At 26.8% G+C, this 17268-nt stretch overlaps 1 protein-coding gene across 2 annotated transcripts in view; it reads right to left on the bottom strand.

Moving 5' to 3' along the window:
* Positions 1 to 17268, bottom strand: part of LOC142329597 (proton-coupled amino acid transporter-like protein acs) — a 95511-nt gene that overhangs the window by 10038 nt on the left and 68205 nt on the right. For both annotated transcript variants that reach the window (XM_075374309.1, XM_075374310.1), the window contains 5 exons: positions 12389 to 12486; positions 5051 to 5164; positions 4643 to 4793; positions 1856 to 1977; positions 351 to 435 (listed from right to left, as the gene is read on the bottom strand). In XM_075374309.1, the coding sequence (XP_075230424.1) occupies positions 351 to 435; positions 1856 to 1977; positions 4643 to 4793; positions 5051 to 5164; positions 12389 to 12486 (570 nt within the window). The remainder of the gene's footprint in view (positions 1 to 350; positions 436 to 1855; positions 1978 to 4642; positions 4794 to 5050; positions 5165 to 12388; positions 12487 to 17268) is intronic.

Raw genomic sequence — 17268 nt, 5'->3', positions numbered from 1 at the left:
CTTAATTTCCTACATAATTACTGTATTCATTTGTTTTTATATAACTGATAACTACCTAGTACTTTTTTTAAATCTACCACTGTAAATATAAATATGTTAAATAATGCATCAAAATTCAGTATGGGTAATGATTGGAAGTATAAAAAATAGTATTACCAATGGTGTGCCACATTATCTATCTTCTAATTAAACTTTTTAAATGTATTTTATGATTACATTTTAAAATTCTTTTCATAAATTACACAGTAACAACTTACTTTTACCTATATACAATGTTATAATAATATAAACAAAACTATATTATGTGAATAATAATAAAAGACTATTATTGTTTATAACAAATAACTTACATGTTTAATATTGCTAGCCACGAACACTACATAAATACAACAACTTCCAATTTGATACACCACAAGTAATACATTACATGCCATCCTGCAATAAAACAAATGTATTTTGTTAAAATATAACAAACTTCATTCACAATAATACATACAATAACCTAATAATACTAAACTTAATAATAAATCTGAGGGCTAAAGACTATTAGATCTTTCTGTTATATGTAATAGTCTAAATCCATATTTATCAGTACAATTAACACTCCCAACTGTAACGGTATGTATACGAAGACATTATTATAAACAAAAATAAAGAATTTCATGAAAGTGACTTTAAAAAAAAGTAATAAATAGTAAATTGTTAATATACTTCATATAATCGCTTTTGTAGTTTCTCCATGAAACAAAATAATAAATAAATGATGCTTTTATTTTCAAAGCAACAAGGCCTAACTACAGTCAATTTATGACAGATGAATTTTGCAGCATATGAAAAAAAGGCTGATCGCATTTTGAATTCAGAACCTTCCAGATGAAAGGCCGTACTATATAATACTACACTCCACACAAAACATTTGGCAAGTCTTTTCCTCAGATGTTTTCCTCAGATATTACACAAGTTTCTCTTTCTATTGAAAGCTTTTTTGCCATTGCAATTCTAATTTTTATTTCTTTTATGCATCTCATATCACGCACAAATAATACTATATTTAAAGGATTCCACCTGTTCAATTTCTTCTACTGTTAACTAACATAAAAGAATGTTAATTAACTTTTTTTCTTACCCTTGCCTATCATTATACATTTAGTTTTCTTACTAATAATTTTTATCCATGGCTCATTTAATTCTTATTATTCATATTTATAGAAAGATCATTAAAAAGTCAAAAAACGCTTTCATGTTATCATCGCCCAGTAGAGAAAATAAGATGAGAGTTGTAAAAGAAATAAAGTAAATTTATTTTTAAAAAATATATATATATCCCTTTACTACAAATAATATCAATTGGGAGATACAGAAAATATAATTAGAACTGTATGTTTAGAGTACTTCACTGAGTGGGTGTGAAACCTGGACAAAAAGGTTCAGTAAAGAAAATGGAGCTAACCTCTTTTCAACAGTGAATATTAGAAGAATGCTGACAATTATCTAGAAAGAAAGGCTAATGAAAGAAGTTTATCACAGGACAGGAAATTATAATGCTTCTTCTTTTTTAAAAAAAAGAAGACAAGAAGAAAAGGTCATATTTTTAAAACATAGAACCTTGTTAAAAGAATAGATTGAAGTAATGACATATAGAGGTGAAGAGGTACTGAGGAGATAACTCTTATATTATTGAAAATGTTCTGATGTGAGAAATAAACCTTTACTAAACAGTTACTTTAGTTCACCTATAAAAAATAATAAAATAATTATGTTATGATTTTAGCAAATCACATTAACTGTATTTTGATGAGATTAAATATATTTTAAATATTATTAAATATAAGAATGTAATAAAATTACAAAATACCTTGCGTATGGAGCTAGTTTTTTTGCAAAATTAGGACCTTCCTGAAAAGCTGCTTCAACAGAACTAGGATATGTCATACTTGGTACTTTCTTTCGCTTGCAGAGTTCATACTGTGTGTTAATCTGGAAAGAAAATATAAAGATATATAAATAATGAAAGTTAAATTAATTAACATTATTTGTGTGATGAAATTTTTATACGAGATACATAAATTGCATTCATAGTACTTTTTGACCTAATTATTCTGCAATAAATCAACAATCTAGTAATGAATATAAATAAAAAAAGGCTTGTACAACCAAACCTAAACAATGGTTTTTTGTCATTTTTGACAAATTTTATTATTATAATTTTTAGTGCATATTTATATTTTTGAGCACAAATTGCTATAATTTGAGGATATTTCCATGAACATAAATGAACAAAATAAGCAGTAGGGCATAATTAAACTACAAAAAGTACCTTACATTTTGACAAACATTAGAAAAAATGTATTAATTTATTATTACTTTTCTATCAACAACTACTGCAACAGTTACAACTATAAGGAAAGTATGGTGATATTGGCCAAATTTTGTTTTTATCCCTTATAACTTCTAGTTTTATTATTATTATATTATTGGAAATAAAATTTGTGTTGACCTCTACTTTAAAGCAAAGGGATGGTTTGATGAACTTTTTCAGTCATTAAATGGACAAATTGTATAAAGAATTATACTGTCTAAAAACTCCCAAAACTATTAAATAATTTTAAATAAACGTAATCAGTGAAAATAAAAAAACAAGATTATACAAATGTTTACCTCTTAAAAAATCTGGCTTTCATATGTGTGTATTTTAGTATATTGGGTACAAACAAAAATAGTTAGGTATAACCAAACAGCTTACAGGTGAGCTCACAAGGCACAAGTCACTCCTAAAATTGGTGGAGGCATTTCCTAGGTAACAATCACCCCATGATGGACTTAATTAAGCAACATTAAGAATAAAGTATGGGTGTTCCAAGTCCATCATATTTCATGAAGGTATTACTACTTGTTTAGATTAATAGTTAATCAATTAACTCTTTTCACTACTGGGAGTGACTGTTCGTTACCCTTACAGTAACTTTGATCAGTGTCTGTTGTATTTCAGGTGCATTAAATGTGTTACTGCCATAAGAAAGGCTGGGACAAATAGAGTAAAGCAAGAAACTAATGTACCCCTTCTTTTGAGAAACATTTATGATGCATTGTATTATATACACTGCCATGACTCAATAGAAGAAACTTCTGATGTACAGAGTAAATTTAACCTTAAATCATCTTTGGTAGGGGAGAATATTAAAGGCATCAGTAAATAAAAGAAAACTACAGAACTAGATATTGCTATCATGCACTCATAAAAAATGGTGATAATAAAATAATTTGAAAAATCCAAGTTAGCCTATTAAGTTTTCTCAGAATTTACTCCTCCAATTATTATTATTTTGTAGTAATATATGCCAATATATTACTAAAACCTTTTGTGTTCTCTATTAAAATTGTAGATCTCTACGTTTGACTTCACAGTAACAAACATTCATTCTAAATGTAAGTTTTCTGCTCATTTCTTCCCAGTATGTACCAATAAAAATCCAGTTAATCACATATAATAAGATAAAGATAGAAAATTTTAACTTTTGCATTAATTATTAGAATAATTTAATTAATGAATGAAGTCCTGGCTTACTTATATGAATGATTATAAATAGATTTGTCTCTTACAGAGTTACTCGTATATGATTTTCACATACATATTATCCAAAATATATATATGCCCCTCCCCTGTAAAGTGAATTGACATTAAATTTTGACCTTAAATTCTATTTTTTTCTAATTTCATTAAAAATATGAGTTGTGTGCTTTTTGATCTTCAAATTTTGCTTTAATATCCTTGAGTGAAAAAATATATCACATTAATGATGAAAGACCAAGTTGACCTTCTGAAGAAGTGGCCATTTGTTTAATTATGAAATTGAAAATTGCCCTCTTTATAAAAAAATTTTTAATATGAAGAAATGTTAACATACAAATAATGTTAAAAATCATCATTGTATGGGTAATCTAACTCAATGACAGTTACAAGATATTAAAAAGGTTCTGTAAGTTTTTACTGAAGATCAAATACTTCAATGAGAACTAATATTATGTTAAAAACTAATATTTATGGAAGCTCAGCGTAAGGCTTCTGCAAAAAAAATCATAATTACTGTTTCTATAAAATTCCCGTGGTGTGATAATTATCACAGGATTATTCTGATAGGCCAGTTGAATATTTAAAGGAGAAGGGAGAAAGAATGTTTTGAGGAGAATGATGGAGAGAATTGAAAAAAAAAATAAAAATAATATTTGAAATAGTCCTACAATTAAAATTTTTTTGAAGAATATAGTGTCGTCCCAACAAAGTAGAGAATGAATACATTTTGGTTTAAATGCACATAAATTTTTGAATATCAAACTTTCTTAGCAATTAATAGGCAAGCTAGAAGTAGTCGGAGACTGGCCAGATCTACTGACCTTTCTCTCTAATTTATTTCAAAATCATGCTCTTCAAAAACCAAATTGCAAAATTAGCAAACCAAGAAATTATGTAACTGAACAGTAAATCGAAGGTAGGCCCTAAAAAATGTGGTGGAACGTTATGATTATGAAGTTGACAAATTAGGACACTGTCGAGCTGAAGAGGGGGAGAAATTTGAATATTTCCAATTATTATTAAAATGTTTTAAGTAATTACTTAGTAATAACAGTCAAATTTAAAACTTACCAAAATATGAATACAATAAGCGCACAAAAATCCGATTACAATTGTGCCAATTATTCCAACTGCCCAACCTGCATTATGAAAGGCATTTGGCATCGCTAAAATACCTGTACCTAAACTTGCTTTCCACATGTGAATTAATGTTTCCCAGAACCTGAAAACAGAATAAAAACTGATTATTTTATAACTTCAGAGCAAGGAAAAAATTACAATTATTGATATATATGATTGATTGATCTCATATATTAATTCTTACTTTACTTTTAATTTTTCTCATGAGCAGCTTACTTAAAAGTAAATATATATATATATATTACATTAATATTTATTATATTATATATAATATTATATTTTTATACATATTACAACCTTCAAATTGATAAGTTGAATTAAACTGTTACTGATACTTACGATGTAGGATGTTTAACTTCTCTATGTTCATACGGATTATATTCTTCTTCTTTAAAATTTTTTATTCCATTTGTAGGCATTACATAAACATTTTGTAAAACATCATTTGGAGTTCTGAAAATAAAATAAAAATCTAATAATAATAATAATAATAATAATTGTTAAGTTATGAGTATATCTAACTGTACAATAAAAATAATAGTCATATCATTAGAGGCATGGTGTAAAACTTAAGTTTCTCCAAAAATTAGGATGGGTCTATTTATAAACAAAGACCAGTAGTAGGTATAAGAAGAAAAGTTATGAATTTCCTATTGTCTTTTCATTAATGAGGTTGTACTATTGCTTATCAACATGCCACCCCCAGCAAAATGGAGATGATATTCCATCTTAGCAATAATTTCACCATTTTCCAGCTTGAAGGTTGAACTTGTTCCTAACAAGTTTGTGTATTCCTGCTTACATGGCTGCCCAAAATATAGACCAGTGTCATATCCTACAGCACTAAAGTGCTCGTTGTTCCTAACAACAGTTTCTAATATAGAGTGAACACAAGCTTGAACATAGGCAAAATTTTTATAACTTTCATCTTAAAAAAGTATACTGTAATGAATTTAAAAAAAATTGGTTATTTTATATTCTATTTTTTTTTTGTCACCCTTTTCTTAAAATATTTGTTCATATACTCATACATTCATAATGATACAAATATACTGGTTTTGCTTTAGTTGTTATTATAATTGTTTTCTTTATAATATTAAGAATGATTTAATGCATGTTTTTACATGTGTACATGTATATTTTGTGTGTGTGTGTGTGTGTGTGTGTGTGTGTGTGTGTGCGCGCGTGCGCACGTGTAATGTTGAATAAATTTGCAAATTATAAATTTTTAACTTGATTTGAAATTTACAAAAATAATTATTTTGAATTATTTTCATCTACTTCAAGCAAAAAAAAAAAATTATATTTGAAAATAAAGTTTAATTTTGTTTCAAAGAAAAGAATATTAAAATTTCAAATAAGTATGAATTTTCAAAATATTTCTCTTGTATAAATAATTTTACAAGTTTGGTGTCTTGTCTTTTGTCATTCTGTTGTATTTTTATCAGTGTTTGTACAGGTAGCAAAATATATCTCAGTATATCAATTTTTTGTGAAAAAGTTCATATTTATAAACAATGGAATTAATTATGTACAAAAATTTCATCTTTAAACCAAAATGAACAGTACTGAGTAAGTGAATGAGATACGTGTGTTATATAGATATGAGTTTTACTGTGTAAAACATCAATGTATTCATTTAATGGTGAAAAAATGTACATATCAGGTGAGTAAAATTTATTATGAAGGTTAATTATTATGCAGCTATATAAGAAGAGGAAGAAAATTATTAATTGATAACAGAAGTAGAAATGGAAGGTAAATTTTAAAAAAATTGTGAAAATATTCTATCATTGAAATTATTAAAATTGTAACTAATATACCAAATATCCGTATAAATGAATGCTTCAGAATAATGAAATATTTAATTATATGCATGTTTGTGGTGAAGTGGTAAAATTTCAATATTTTTTATCCAGAAGGTTTTTGACATTAAATACAGGTCAGACTAAACATTTTTCATATGCTACAAATTTAATTTTCATAGCCCTATATAACTGTAATAGAATGACCACTTGTTACTTAGGGAAATAATAATAATGATTTAAATGAAAATAATATATGTATGTATGTCATTCAAAACTATCCTATACAATAAATTGCTGAACAGTATGTGTTAGAATATATAATGCAAGTAGAAGGTTTTTAAATCCAATTAAGAGATTGAATACTTCATTCTTCGATGTATTTGTTAACAATGGTGAAGTTTAGTCATTTTATTTGTTAGCCAGTATGATAAAAAAAAAAATAGTTCATACATTATGTGGCTGTTAAAGCATAATAAAAATTGTTCATGAACAGAGTTTTACTACACTTCAAATATATTTTGACTCAATGAATTTTTCTAGTTTGAATGGCACATGAATCACCTTAAGTAATTACTATATCATGCCAAAAATTTGATTTTGATATTCCCCTAGTAAGGTAGAAGTTATATTTGTTGAACACCATAACGAAATGTGACAAGATTAAAAATAAATGATAGATTCTTAGTAATTAATTTTAAAATTAGATGGAAATTGTTTGCAGATATACTTATACAGTTCCTTCATTGTAATATCTTCTGTAAGAAAATATTTCCCACTGATTAATAACTATCAGCTCTCACTTATAAATTACTTATATGTAAAATATAGAATAAAATAAGAAATACAAATAATGACAAAAAATATACAGAACGATCATCTTACAAAATTACCAACATCTCCAGGAAAGAAGGTTATTGTGTTTCTTTTAAAACTACAAACGAAACTGACAAGATCAAACTGCATACTTACCAAACACTCTGATTAATGTATAATCACAGAGAATACAAATTAAAATGTAAAAATACTACACAGGATATAATGAATATTGATTTTATTACTGCTTTAAAGAACACACACACACACACACACACACACACACACACACACACACACACACACACACACACACACACACACACACACACACACACACACACACACACACACACACACACACACACACACACACACACACACACACACACAAATATATATATATATATATAAAATAAACAAACTTACCTTTGCAAATCCATTTCAAAAAAATCTAATGTGTACACCACATGACTTCCTTGTACGCCTATTAAATTACAGATATACATTTTTTGCTGCACTTCATTTAAACATATTTCATTTGAAAGTGAGATACAATCCTCCAATTCTTTAATAAAGTGGGCAGTTACACAATTGCATTATGGTGGGCACTACATTGCATTACTTTTTTGTAATGTCTGTTTCAACATTTTATATTAATTTTGTTTCAGGTTCCTCAATTAGTTACGTGGTATAAGTGAAAACAAGGTAGATCTATAACCATGCACACTGATTTTATCTGACTTCATATACATATATTTTTTTAAACTTTTTCTTTTTAATTTAAATACATAGATTTATTAATAATTAGTAACCTATGTAAAAATTTTTGAAATAAGATGAAAAATACATAAAATTTTATTTCACTAATAACTGCTGATCATTTTTCATATTTTTTTTTTTCAATTGGTGGTTAATAATTTTTAACATAAATCAATACATTTATATTAAAAAAAAAGTTAAAAAAGAAAGGAATGGATTTGAACTGCTGTGCATTCCCTTTGTAAGACCTAAATATTTTATTAATTAAAATTTTATTTGCCTATAACTCTAGAACATTGAAAATAAGTACCATTTATGAATATCATTGAAAAGCTTTCAATGAGGGCTTATTACTGCAGTTAAGAAAAAGTCCAAAATCCAAAAAATTGGATTTTGGGCTTTTTTGGACACTTTTGGTTCAGTCGATTGCAATCACAGGTTTTGCACAACTAAATGTTACAACAATCCTAAATCCAAAATTTCAACATTCTATGGCTAATCGTTTTGAGTTATGCAAGATACATATGTACATATGTATGTACAGATGTCACACCAAAACTAGTAAAATGGATTCAGGGATAGTCAAAATGGATATTTCTGTTGAAATTTGAAAACCAACATTTTTTACAAGTACAATACTTCCTTTACTTTGTACAAAGAAGTAAAAAACAAGATAATATAAGAATGTTAATTACAATACAGCAATCTTATACACAAATACCCAGAACGCAATAATTTGTTTATGACATAAAATTTACAAATACACTAACTTCAGAAAAGCAATGTATGCAATAAACAAACACAATGTGGATAAAATATATTATTCAACTATATATTAAAGCATTTTCAAATCAATTTAAGATGTGTACCTTAATATCATCATTAAGTTGACTGATGAAGGAGTTATAAAATTAGCTGTAGAAAGATATGGTTGAAGAATTTCCATTAATAAAAGTGAGCCTGCAATTATTTTTAATATTTTAACATGAAGAGGAATTACATGACTTGAATCTACTTTCTTAATCAGTATATAAAATTATAAATATTATTAAGTAAACGCCTAAGACAATATAAAATTATGAGATGATGACATTCACCTATATAATACTTTTATTGTATTTATGAAATGTTTTCAGTCCTAAAAGCTACTCTTTAAAAAGAAACAAAAGATTGCAGATAATTAATTAGATATAAAACTGTGTCCAACACTTACTGAGTTAAGGTTTGGCCAAAGTTGGATGAAATTTTATATTTGACAAGGTTATGACCAATTTATTATTTTAATGAGTATGGTATTTTAAAAAAAAGACGAGGATGTTTTTGAAATAACAAATGAAATAGCTATGTTACTGTCAACAACACTTTTACTCGTAGTTAAATTACATGAAAAAAAAAAAAATGTTATATATATATATATATATATATATTTTTTTTTTTTTCTTTTGGGTGAGATATGTATGCTCATGTAACTACAAAGAATTATGAAAAATGCTAAATTTAAATAGTAACAATATATAGTGTTTCTTTCTATAAGAGTGACAATAAATAAAAATTGTAGATACTAGAATAAATTTAGATCTTGCTGGCCTTAATCCAAACCGTAAAAAACAAATGGTGACATTAAAAAATGAGTTTCATCTGCCAAATAGAAATTTTAACCATGTGCTTTAGGGACATTAACATGGCCATGAATTCTTGAACAAGTTAACCTTAAATTTTTTGCTGTTATTTCTAATAGTGTTTTATCATTTTCTTTTTCATTTAAAAACCAAATTAATAGTATATTTATAATACAAATTACTACTTGTAATTATAAAAAAAGAAAAAACCACTGATTAACACTATCCTCTAATTAAATATCTCCCTTTAAAAATTTTAATTTTATTAACACCTTGTGGTGCTGTAACTATAATGATTGTTAGTCACAATTCATTCCAAAAAAAAAACCAACCCTAAAGAAATTAAGGAAGCTATCAAATGCCAAGCTTACTAGGGAAATTGAGGGCTGAAGATATTTTGTGTTCTATTCTTCACAGAGTCAATCACTACTTATCAGCATGCAGATGTTATTCAGTCCCTCAGAAATATTCAGGTGATATTCAGCTCTACAACAACATTTTCACTACACTCACTACAGGATTGCGTGATCAATATTATTACTATCAGAGAAAGCAGCTGTTTCTGGTGCTTCTTGCATTGTCAAATCCATATAACTGCCAGGCTTAAAATAACACACATAAAAAATGGAAAGAAAAATAGTAGAGACATGTAATTTTACATTTCTGTAAATTTGCATTGAGAGCAGCATATATTTATCCCTCAATGTACCCATCTCTAAATGACATGTAAGGTGTGGCTATTAAATAACGAGACTAATGCTGTAAAATATTTTATTTTAAATTTATACATATTTAGTTATTATTTCCTGCAATATACACCCCTCCTCAATCACTACAATGCTCCATGTGAATTTTCCATTGTTTAAAACAGTACTGGAAGTCTTCTTCTGTGAGCTCTTTTGTGACGCGTGCTGCTTTTTCTTTCACAGCTTCAATGGTCTGAAATCTTGTTCTTTTTAATGCAGATTTGACCTTGGGGAACATATAAAAGTCACATGGTGCCAGCTCAGGCGAATAAGGCAGATGATCTAACACTGAGATGTTAAACATGGCTAGAAACGTCTTGATAGACAATGTTGTGTGCGCCAGTGTGTTGTCCTGATGAAGAACCCATGACTTGTTCTACAATTCAGGTTGTTTTTTTCTTATTTATTCACAGAGTTGAGCAAGGACCTTGAAGTAGTAATGTTGGTTAATAGTTTGACCTTTAGGAACCCAGTGACGGTACACAATCCCATGAATATCGAAAAAAACAATCATCACTTTGAATTTTAATGTGCTCATTCGAGCTTTTTTTAGCGCTTGGTGAAGTTGGGGCCTTTCAATGCATGAACTGAAATTAGTTTCTGGCTCATAAGTGAAAAACCAAGATTCTTCAGATATTATCACTCTTTCCAAGAAGTTTGGGTCATTTTCAGTCAGATTCAAAGTGTGAGAACAAACATTTTCACGAGCTTGTTTTTGATAGATTGTGAGAATTTTAGGCACCATTTTTGCACACACTTTGCATGCTAAAATTGTTATGTAAAATTTACTGTACACATTTTTTGTCAATTCCTACAGTTTCAGCAATCGCATGAATAGTTAAACCGATAGTCAGATTGAATCAGATTAGAATTTTTTCAATATTTTTATCTGTTTTTGATTTGGAAGGGCAGCCTGGGTGAACATCATCTTCAACGTCTTCTCAGCCATCTTGGAAATGCTTAAACCACTCACAAACCCAAGCAAGTAATAAACATTCATTGCCATATAATTTTTGTAATAAAAGATAAGCTTCAGTAGCGGTTTTACCAAGTTTCATATGAGATTTCACGACAATTCTTTGCTCTAATAAAACACTTATTATTTATTTGGCAAAACAAAAAACAGATGTTATCCAAATGAAGGCCACCACCAGACTAATACGTCTACAGAAACTGGAGTGGCAACAATTGAAAGAGAAGGCTTCACGCTACACAGGCTGTCGGTCATGTGAATTTGGTGCACGCACAGTTCTTCTGTAGAAGGATTAGTCTCGTTATTTAATAGCCACCCCTTGTATACATATTGACCCACTACTAGAATATGTAGTAATTTGCAAACTAATGATGTATCTTAAATCTAACTAAAAATCTTTTAGTTAGCAAAATAATGGAATTGGTGGTTAGAAGTAAGTAATTTTTAAAAAATACAATAATAATGTGATGTGCATTTTGGTGTTTAATGGGTGCATTTATATCCTAGATGTTTGTGTATGTTACAGCCGTAAGAAAAACTGGGGTAGATAGAGTAAAGCAACAATTGATATACACTTATTTGTTGTGCAACAATCTGTTATATACACTCCTTGAACCAAGTATGAGAAGAAATTAATAGGCAATTTAGAATCTGCTACAAAGAGAATATAATTTATTATTTATGTAATACTGAGAATAAATATTTTTTAAATTGGGGTTTCCTCCATCATTATAGATAAGCAATATAATTCTACAAAAATAAAAGAAATATTTCTTAGATTTGTATAACCTTTTACACTTTTTTATTTTAATTTTGTTCTGTTATCATTTATTTTTAAAAAATCATTAATTGAGAAATTAAACTTTGGATATATACCTAAATTCTTTCAACAAATACAAGTAAAAAAGAAATAAAATAATTAAGTACTAAAACACAATGTAACAGTTTAAGCTTACCCTTTTTCTGAGTATGGTGGTGCTGGTGCACTGTACAACTCTGAAGGGCCAATAGATGTTTTTGAACCCATAACCATGGCTGGATTGTCTACACCAGTCTGAAAAAAAATATATTACCATGATAGTGTATTTTGTTTAAAATTTCTCTTCTGATTCCTGGAAAAGTAGAAAGCAGAAACAACAAGAAAAACAGAGTTCTTGGCCAAAATTTTATTTTTCAGAATATTTTGAGGGAAATATTGTTACAAACTTTATAAATTTAACTTTCTATTTATTGTGTTCTTTTTATTATAAAACATCATAAGTTAGAAAAAGTTAAAAATTAATTGTCATTGGTATGAGTTAATTATACCAAATTTCATAATCATTTGTTCAACTGTTTCAGAGATATTAAAAGTTGACTTTAAAACTTACATACACACACATACACACACACACACACACACACACACACACACACACACACACACACACACACTCTCTCTCTCTCTCTCTCTCTCTCTCTCTATCACACTTATGCACATCCATACATAAAGAATTTTTTCAATTTTTGTGGTATTCTTGAATTCAGAGGATTTCAAAACATTGCAAGATATACAAAAATTGCCACTCAAAGTTTGTTTAGTTTTTCGTTTAATTACTTCACCTCTTTATAATTTCTATGCTTATAGTCCCCTGCCTATAATTCCTATGTGCTAGCCAAACAAAATAAAATTAGATCAAAATAAATTCTTTGTATATTTAGACCAATTATTTTGATTTATAAAAAAAAAAGGTTTAGATAAATTATAATAAAATATGTATAAAATAATTAATAATAAATTATTATATGCTTGTAGAAAGTTTATATATATACTTTTATGTCATTCATTCTTATTTATTTACTAATTTTATTTATCAAAGACAGAAGTGAAAGTATATTATAAAATGGTATATATGGTATTTTTCTTATTTACAAAGCGATTTCTTTATGTAGCAGCTATCTTACAACTAATGTAATTTTAAGAACAAACAATAAATTAAAAAAAAAAACTTTCTAATAAATATATTTTTGTGACACTGCTAAAAGAATAATACAGTAATACTAAATTATATAAACTATCTAGTTCATAGTATATGTTTAAAAATAGTATGCTAAAAACATAATTGAATCAAGCCTTCAAAAGTGAATAAAAGCATCCCAATGAGATAATTACGAAGAAATTAAAATAGGAGTCACATCTGTTAAACCATAGCTCCTTATAATAATTGGTATTATGACTACAGCCATCTGTTAAATTCAAAAACTATTTTTAAAATGTAAAAGTAAGCTATTAAATATAAATAGAGATCTACGTTAAATAAATATCAATTATTGTGTTATTCCTAAAAAATATATAATCAAGTTATCAACTTCCCTCAATCCATTAGTGTATAAAAGCTGTGGGTGTGTGACTATTTTTAAATAAATATTATTAAAATAGAATATTTTATTTTCACCTTGTGTTTCTGATCCAGAATGAAAGTGCAGATATCAGTCAAAATTTCTATCATAAATTTTTTGTATTTCTTGATCTATGAGATGTTATTACTTAAAAAATGAAAAACTTTCAAATTTCTGTAATTATGAATACAGAAATACAAATTGTATGTGTATACAAATACACAGTTGTATGTGCATGAATGTGTTCATTAGACTGTGACTTAATAATTATGGAACAACTTAAGATTTAAGATAAATTTCTGAAAACTGATCGAATTTAGAAAATTCTTATATATATACACATATCGTATATATTATACACATTCAAAACAATTTATAAAGGGATTTTTTGGGGAGTGGAGGTACCAAGTTTTGAAACATTAATTTAAGACATTATTTTTGGATAATAAAAAAAAAAATATTTTTGGAAAATTGTTTAAAAAACCAATCCTAACCTTAATTCCAAGGAACAATTACTTACTATATTTATTTATTTATGAAACAAATATCAGTATTAAGTTATGTACTGTATAACAAAAATTATTATTTTTTTTATTATTAAATAATTTACTTTATTTAATGTAATATATATATATATATATATATATATATATATATTATTATATATATATATATATATATATATATATATATATATATAGAGAGAGAGAGAGAGAGAGAGAGAGAGAGAGCATATATATGCTAGAATCAAATATACCAGTGGAATTAGTTACTCGGTAAATAAATGAAAACCATATTTTCAATTTTTTTTGAATATGTATTTTTAACAAAAGCTATTGAATATTTAAACTTGGTTTCTTCAGTCAAAAAATTAATCAATTGGTTGATTGATGAAACCAGTTTTAATAAATGTGGCTTTATAACACATCTTTCAATGATATACAAAGGCAGTAAATAGCGTCATCTTCACCACTCCTCCCATGCAATACTACATCATAAAAATAAGAAAATAAATACTTTTTTAAATGGTTTAATTTCAAAATCCATTTAATAGCAAGTTTATCTGACTGAAAATAATTTTTTAATCATTTAAAGAGTACAAGAAATTAAAGGCGCTTGATTTTTATTGGAAAACTTTACAAGAACATCAAAATAGTTTTTTTTTAAATTTGTATATTATACTAAAAATGGTTAGAAAGTTAAGCAAATTAGTTGTTAGCTTTATTCTTTTTTTTTTTTAATTTAATAGGAAAAAAATAAATGATATTAATAAAAGTTTCATTTATTATTTTTTTAAATTAAGTTCCGATTCCAGTCATCATAAAATGTTAACAGGGTTTGAAATTTAAAGATTACTTAAGTACTTACATATCATTTTTATCCTAATCTAAATAACTAGTGTTATTATCAATGAGAGCAAGTATTATTTGAAGTGGTTTGTTTATTTAAGTAGTATTTAATTAATGCATTTAATATTGACAGGAATATATTATGTGAGATAAGATTAAAATTAATTACATATTACAAAAATATTTGAATATTCAAAGCCAAAAAAAAATTCCTTTATGCTTAAAATTTTACATTTTCAGATAGGATGTTGACTTGTAGTATTGCAACTAGGGTGATTTAGAAGGATGTGATGCTTCTTATCAGCTTACTCCATGAGGCTGATAAGATAGGTGCATGCATGTTCTTTATAGTTAATCTGCTATACTGTCATTGTATGGAGCCTGCTAAGATGTGCATAGATGAGTATTCAGTCTCATAATTTTTTTCATGTCTTTTACTGGGTATCCTTCATAAACAATATTATTACAATCACCTATCTTCATTATCTTCAACTTGTTAATTTCTAACTATATGTACTTGTTAATTCCTTGTTATGAAAATTATCTATCTACTTAATCATTTTTACTTCCTCGTATGAAGTAAAGGAAAAAATTGTGATCGCAAAAAATTTCAGTTTTCAAATTTCAATGGAAGTATTAATTTTGACCATCCCTGAATCCATTTTGACTAGTTTTGGCATGATGTCTGTACATACATATGTATCTCGCATAAACAAGTTTGTAATTTTGGATTAACAAAAACAAGTTTGTAATTTTGGATTTAGGACTGTTGTAACATCTAGGTGTGCACCTCCCCTTTTGATTATAATTGACTTTATCAAAAGTGATCAAAAAATCCAGAAATTTGGATTTTGGACTTTTTCTTAACTGCAGTAATAAGCCCTCATTGAGAGCTTTTCAATTATATAAGTGGCACTTATTTTCATTGGTTCCCGTGTTATAGTCAATTAAAGTTTAATTAATGAAATATTTGGATCTTACCACATCGACTTTAAATGAAGGCACATCGGCTCAAATTCGACTTCATCTCCTTTTATAACTATTTTTTTTTTTTAATTTAAATATATTTATTTAATAATAATTATTAACCTCTGATTGTAAAAAAAAATTTACTATAAATAATATTCAATAATAACAATAAAAATAAAAAAATATTAAAAAATATCAGAAGTTATTAATAAAATACAAAATTAAAAAAAAAATGTGTATATGTACTTTAATAGGCATACAAGGAAGTCATATGGTGTCCACATCAGATTTTTTAATAAATTATCGGACTCAAAAAATTCTTTAAAATTAAATACCCATAATTATTCAGATTTTGATGAATAAAATTTATTTGAGAATTACAATGTGCTTGGAGTAAAGTGCAACCCAAACAACAATATGGCAGATTGTTCTTGTCTTGTTCAATTTATAGTTTACACTGATTCACCACCAATTATCATCAACTTCCTTCTCACAAAACCCTGAAACCTATTTTAAAGATCAAAGGGTTTCATTGAACTCAGTGTACCACAATTAGAAAGATTTTGTTTCTAGTTCTGTAACAGATATTAATTAAGTTCTGAATCAAATATTTCTGTTTATCTCAAAAACTACTTTAAAATTGAACTTCAAATGGCTACAAAAAAAATTAATATAATCTTTATGGACTATAGAAATAAATAAAAACTGTAAATTTATATTTACAGTTCATAATGCAATATAACATACTAATGAAGTAGTAATCTTAAATAGAAGATCAGCCCAACATGATGAAAGCTTTTGGAATAATAGTGTGAGGAACTTCTTGTATACTATCAAAGCAATGCAATGATATTAACAATGAAATTATAATAATAGTAAGGTCTCTAAATTATTAGCTCAGAAAAAATTAATTGTGATAAAATAGCATCAAAGGATTTTTGACAAATCATCGAAGGATAAAACAAATAACCAGTAACAAAATATTGCTGTTTCCTCTTTACTATTAATTAATTAAACAACTATGAGAAAACAACATGAGATTTGCAAATTTCATCACAGATATGATACTGTTAATAGTTATTAAATCTAGTGAAATATTTCTAACTATCTGTACAGCCATATATAAATAATAAGTTAAA

The sequence above is a fragment of the Lycorma delicatula genome, chromosome 8, assembly GCF_047948215.1.
Source record: "Lycorma delicatula isolate Av1 chromosome 8, ASM4794821v1, whole genome shotgun sequence".
In the NCBI taxonomy this organism is placed as follows: domain Eukaryota; kingdom Metazoa; phylum Arthropoda; class Insecta; order Hemiptera; family Fulgoridae; genus Lycorma; species Lycorma delicatula.
The sequence above is the reverse complement of the archived record's forward strand: the minus strand, read 5'-3'. Positions and strand labels throughout refer to the sequence as shown.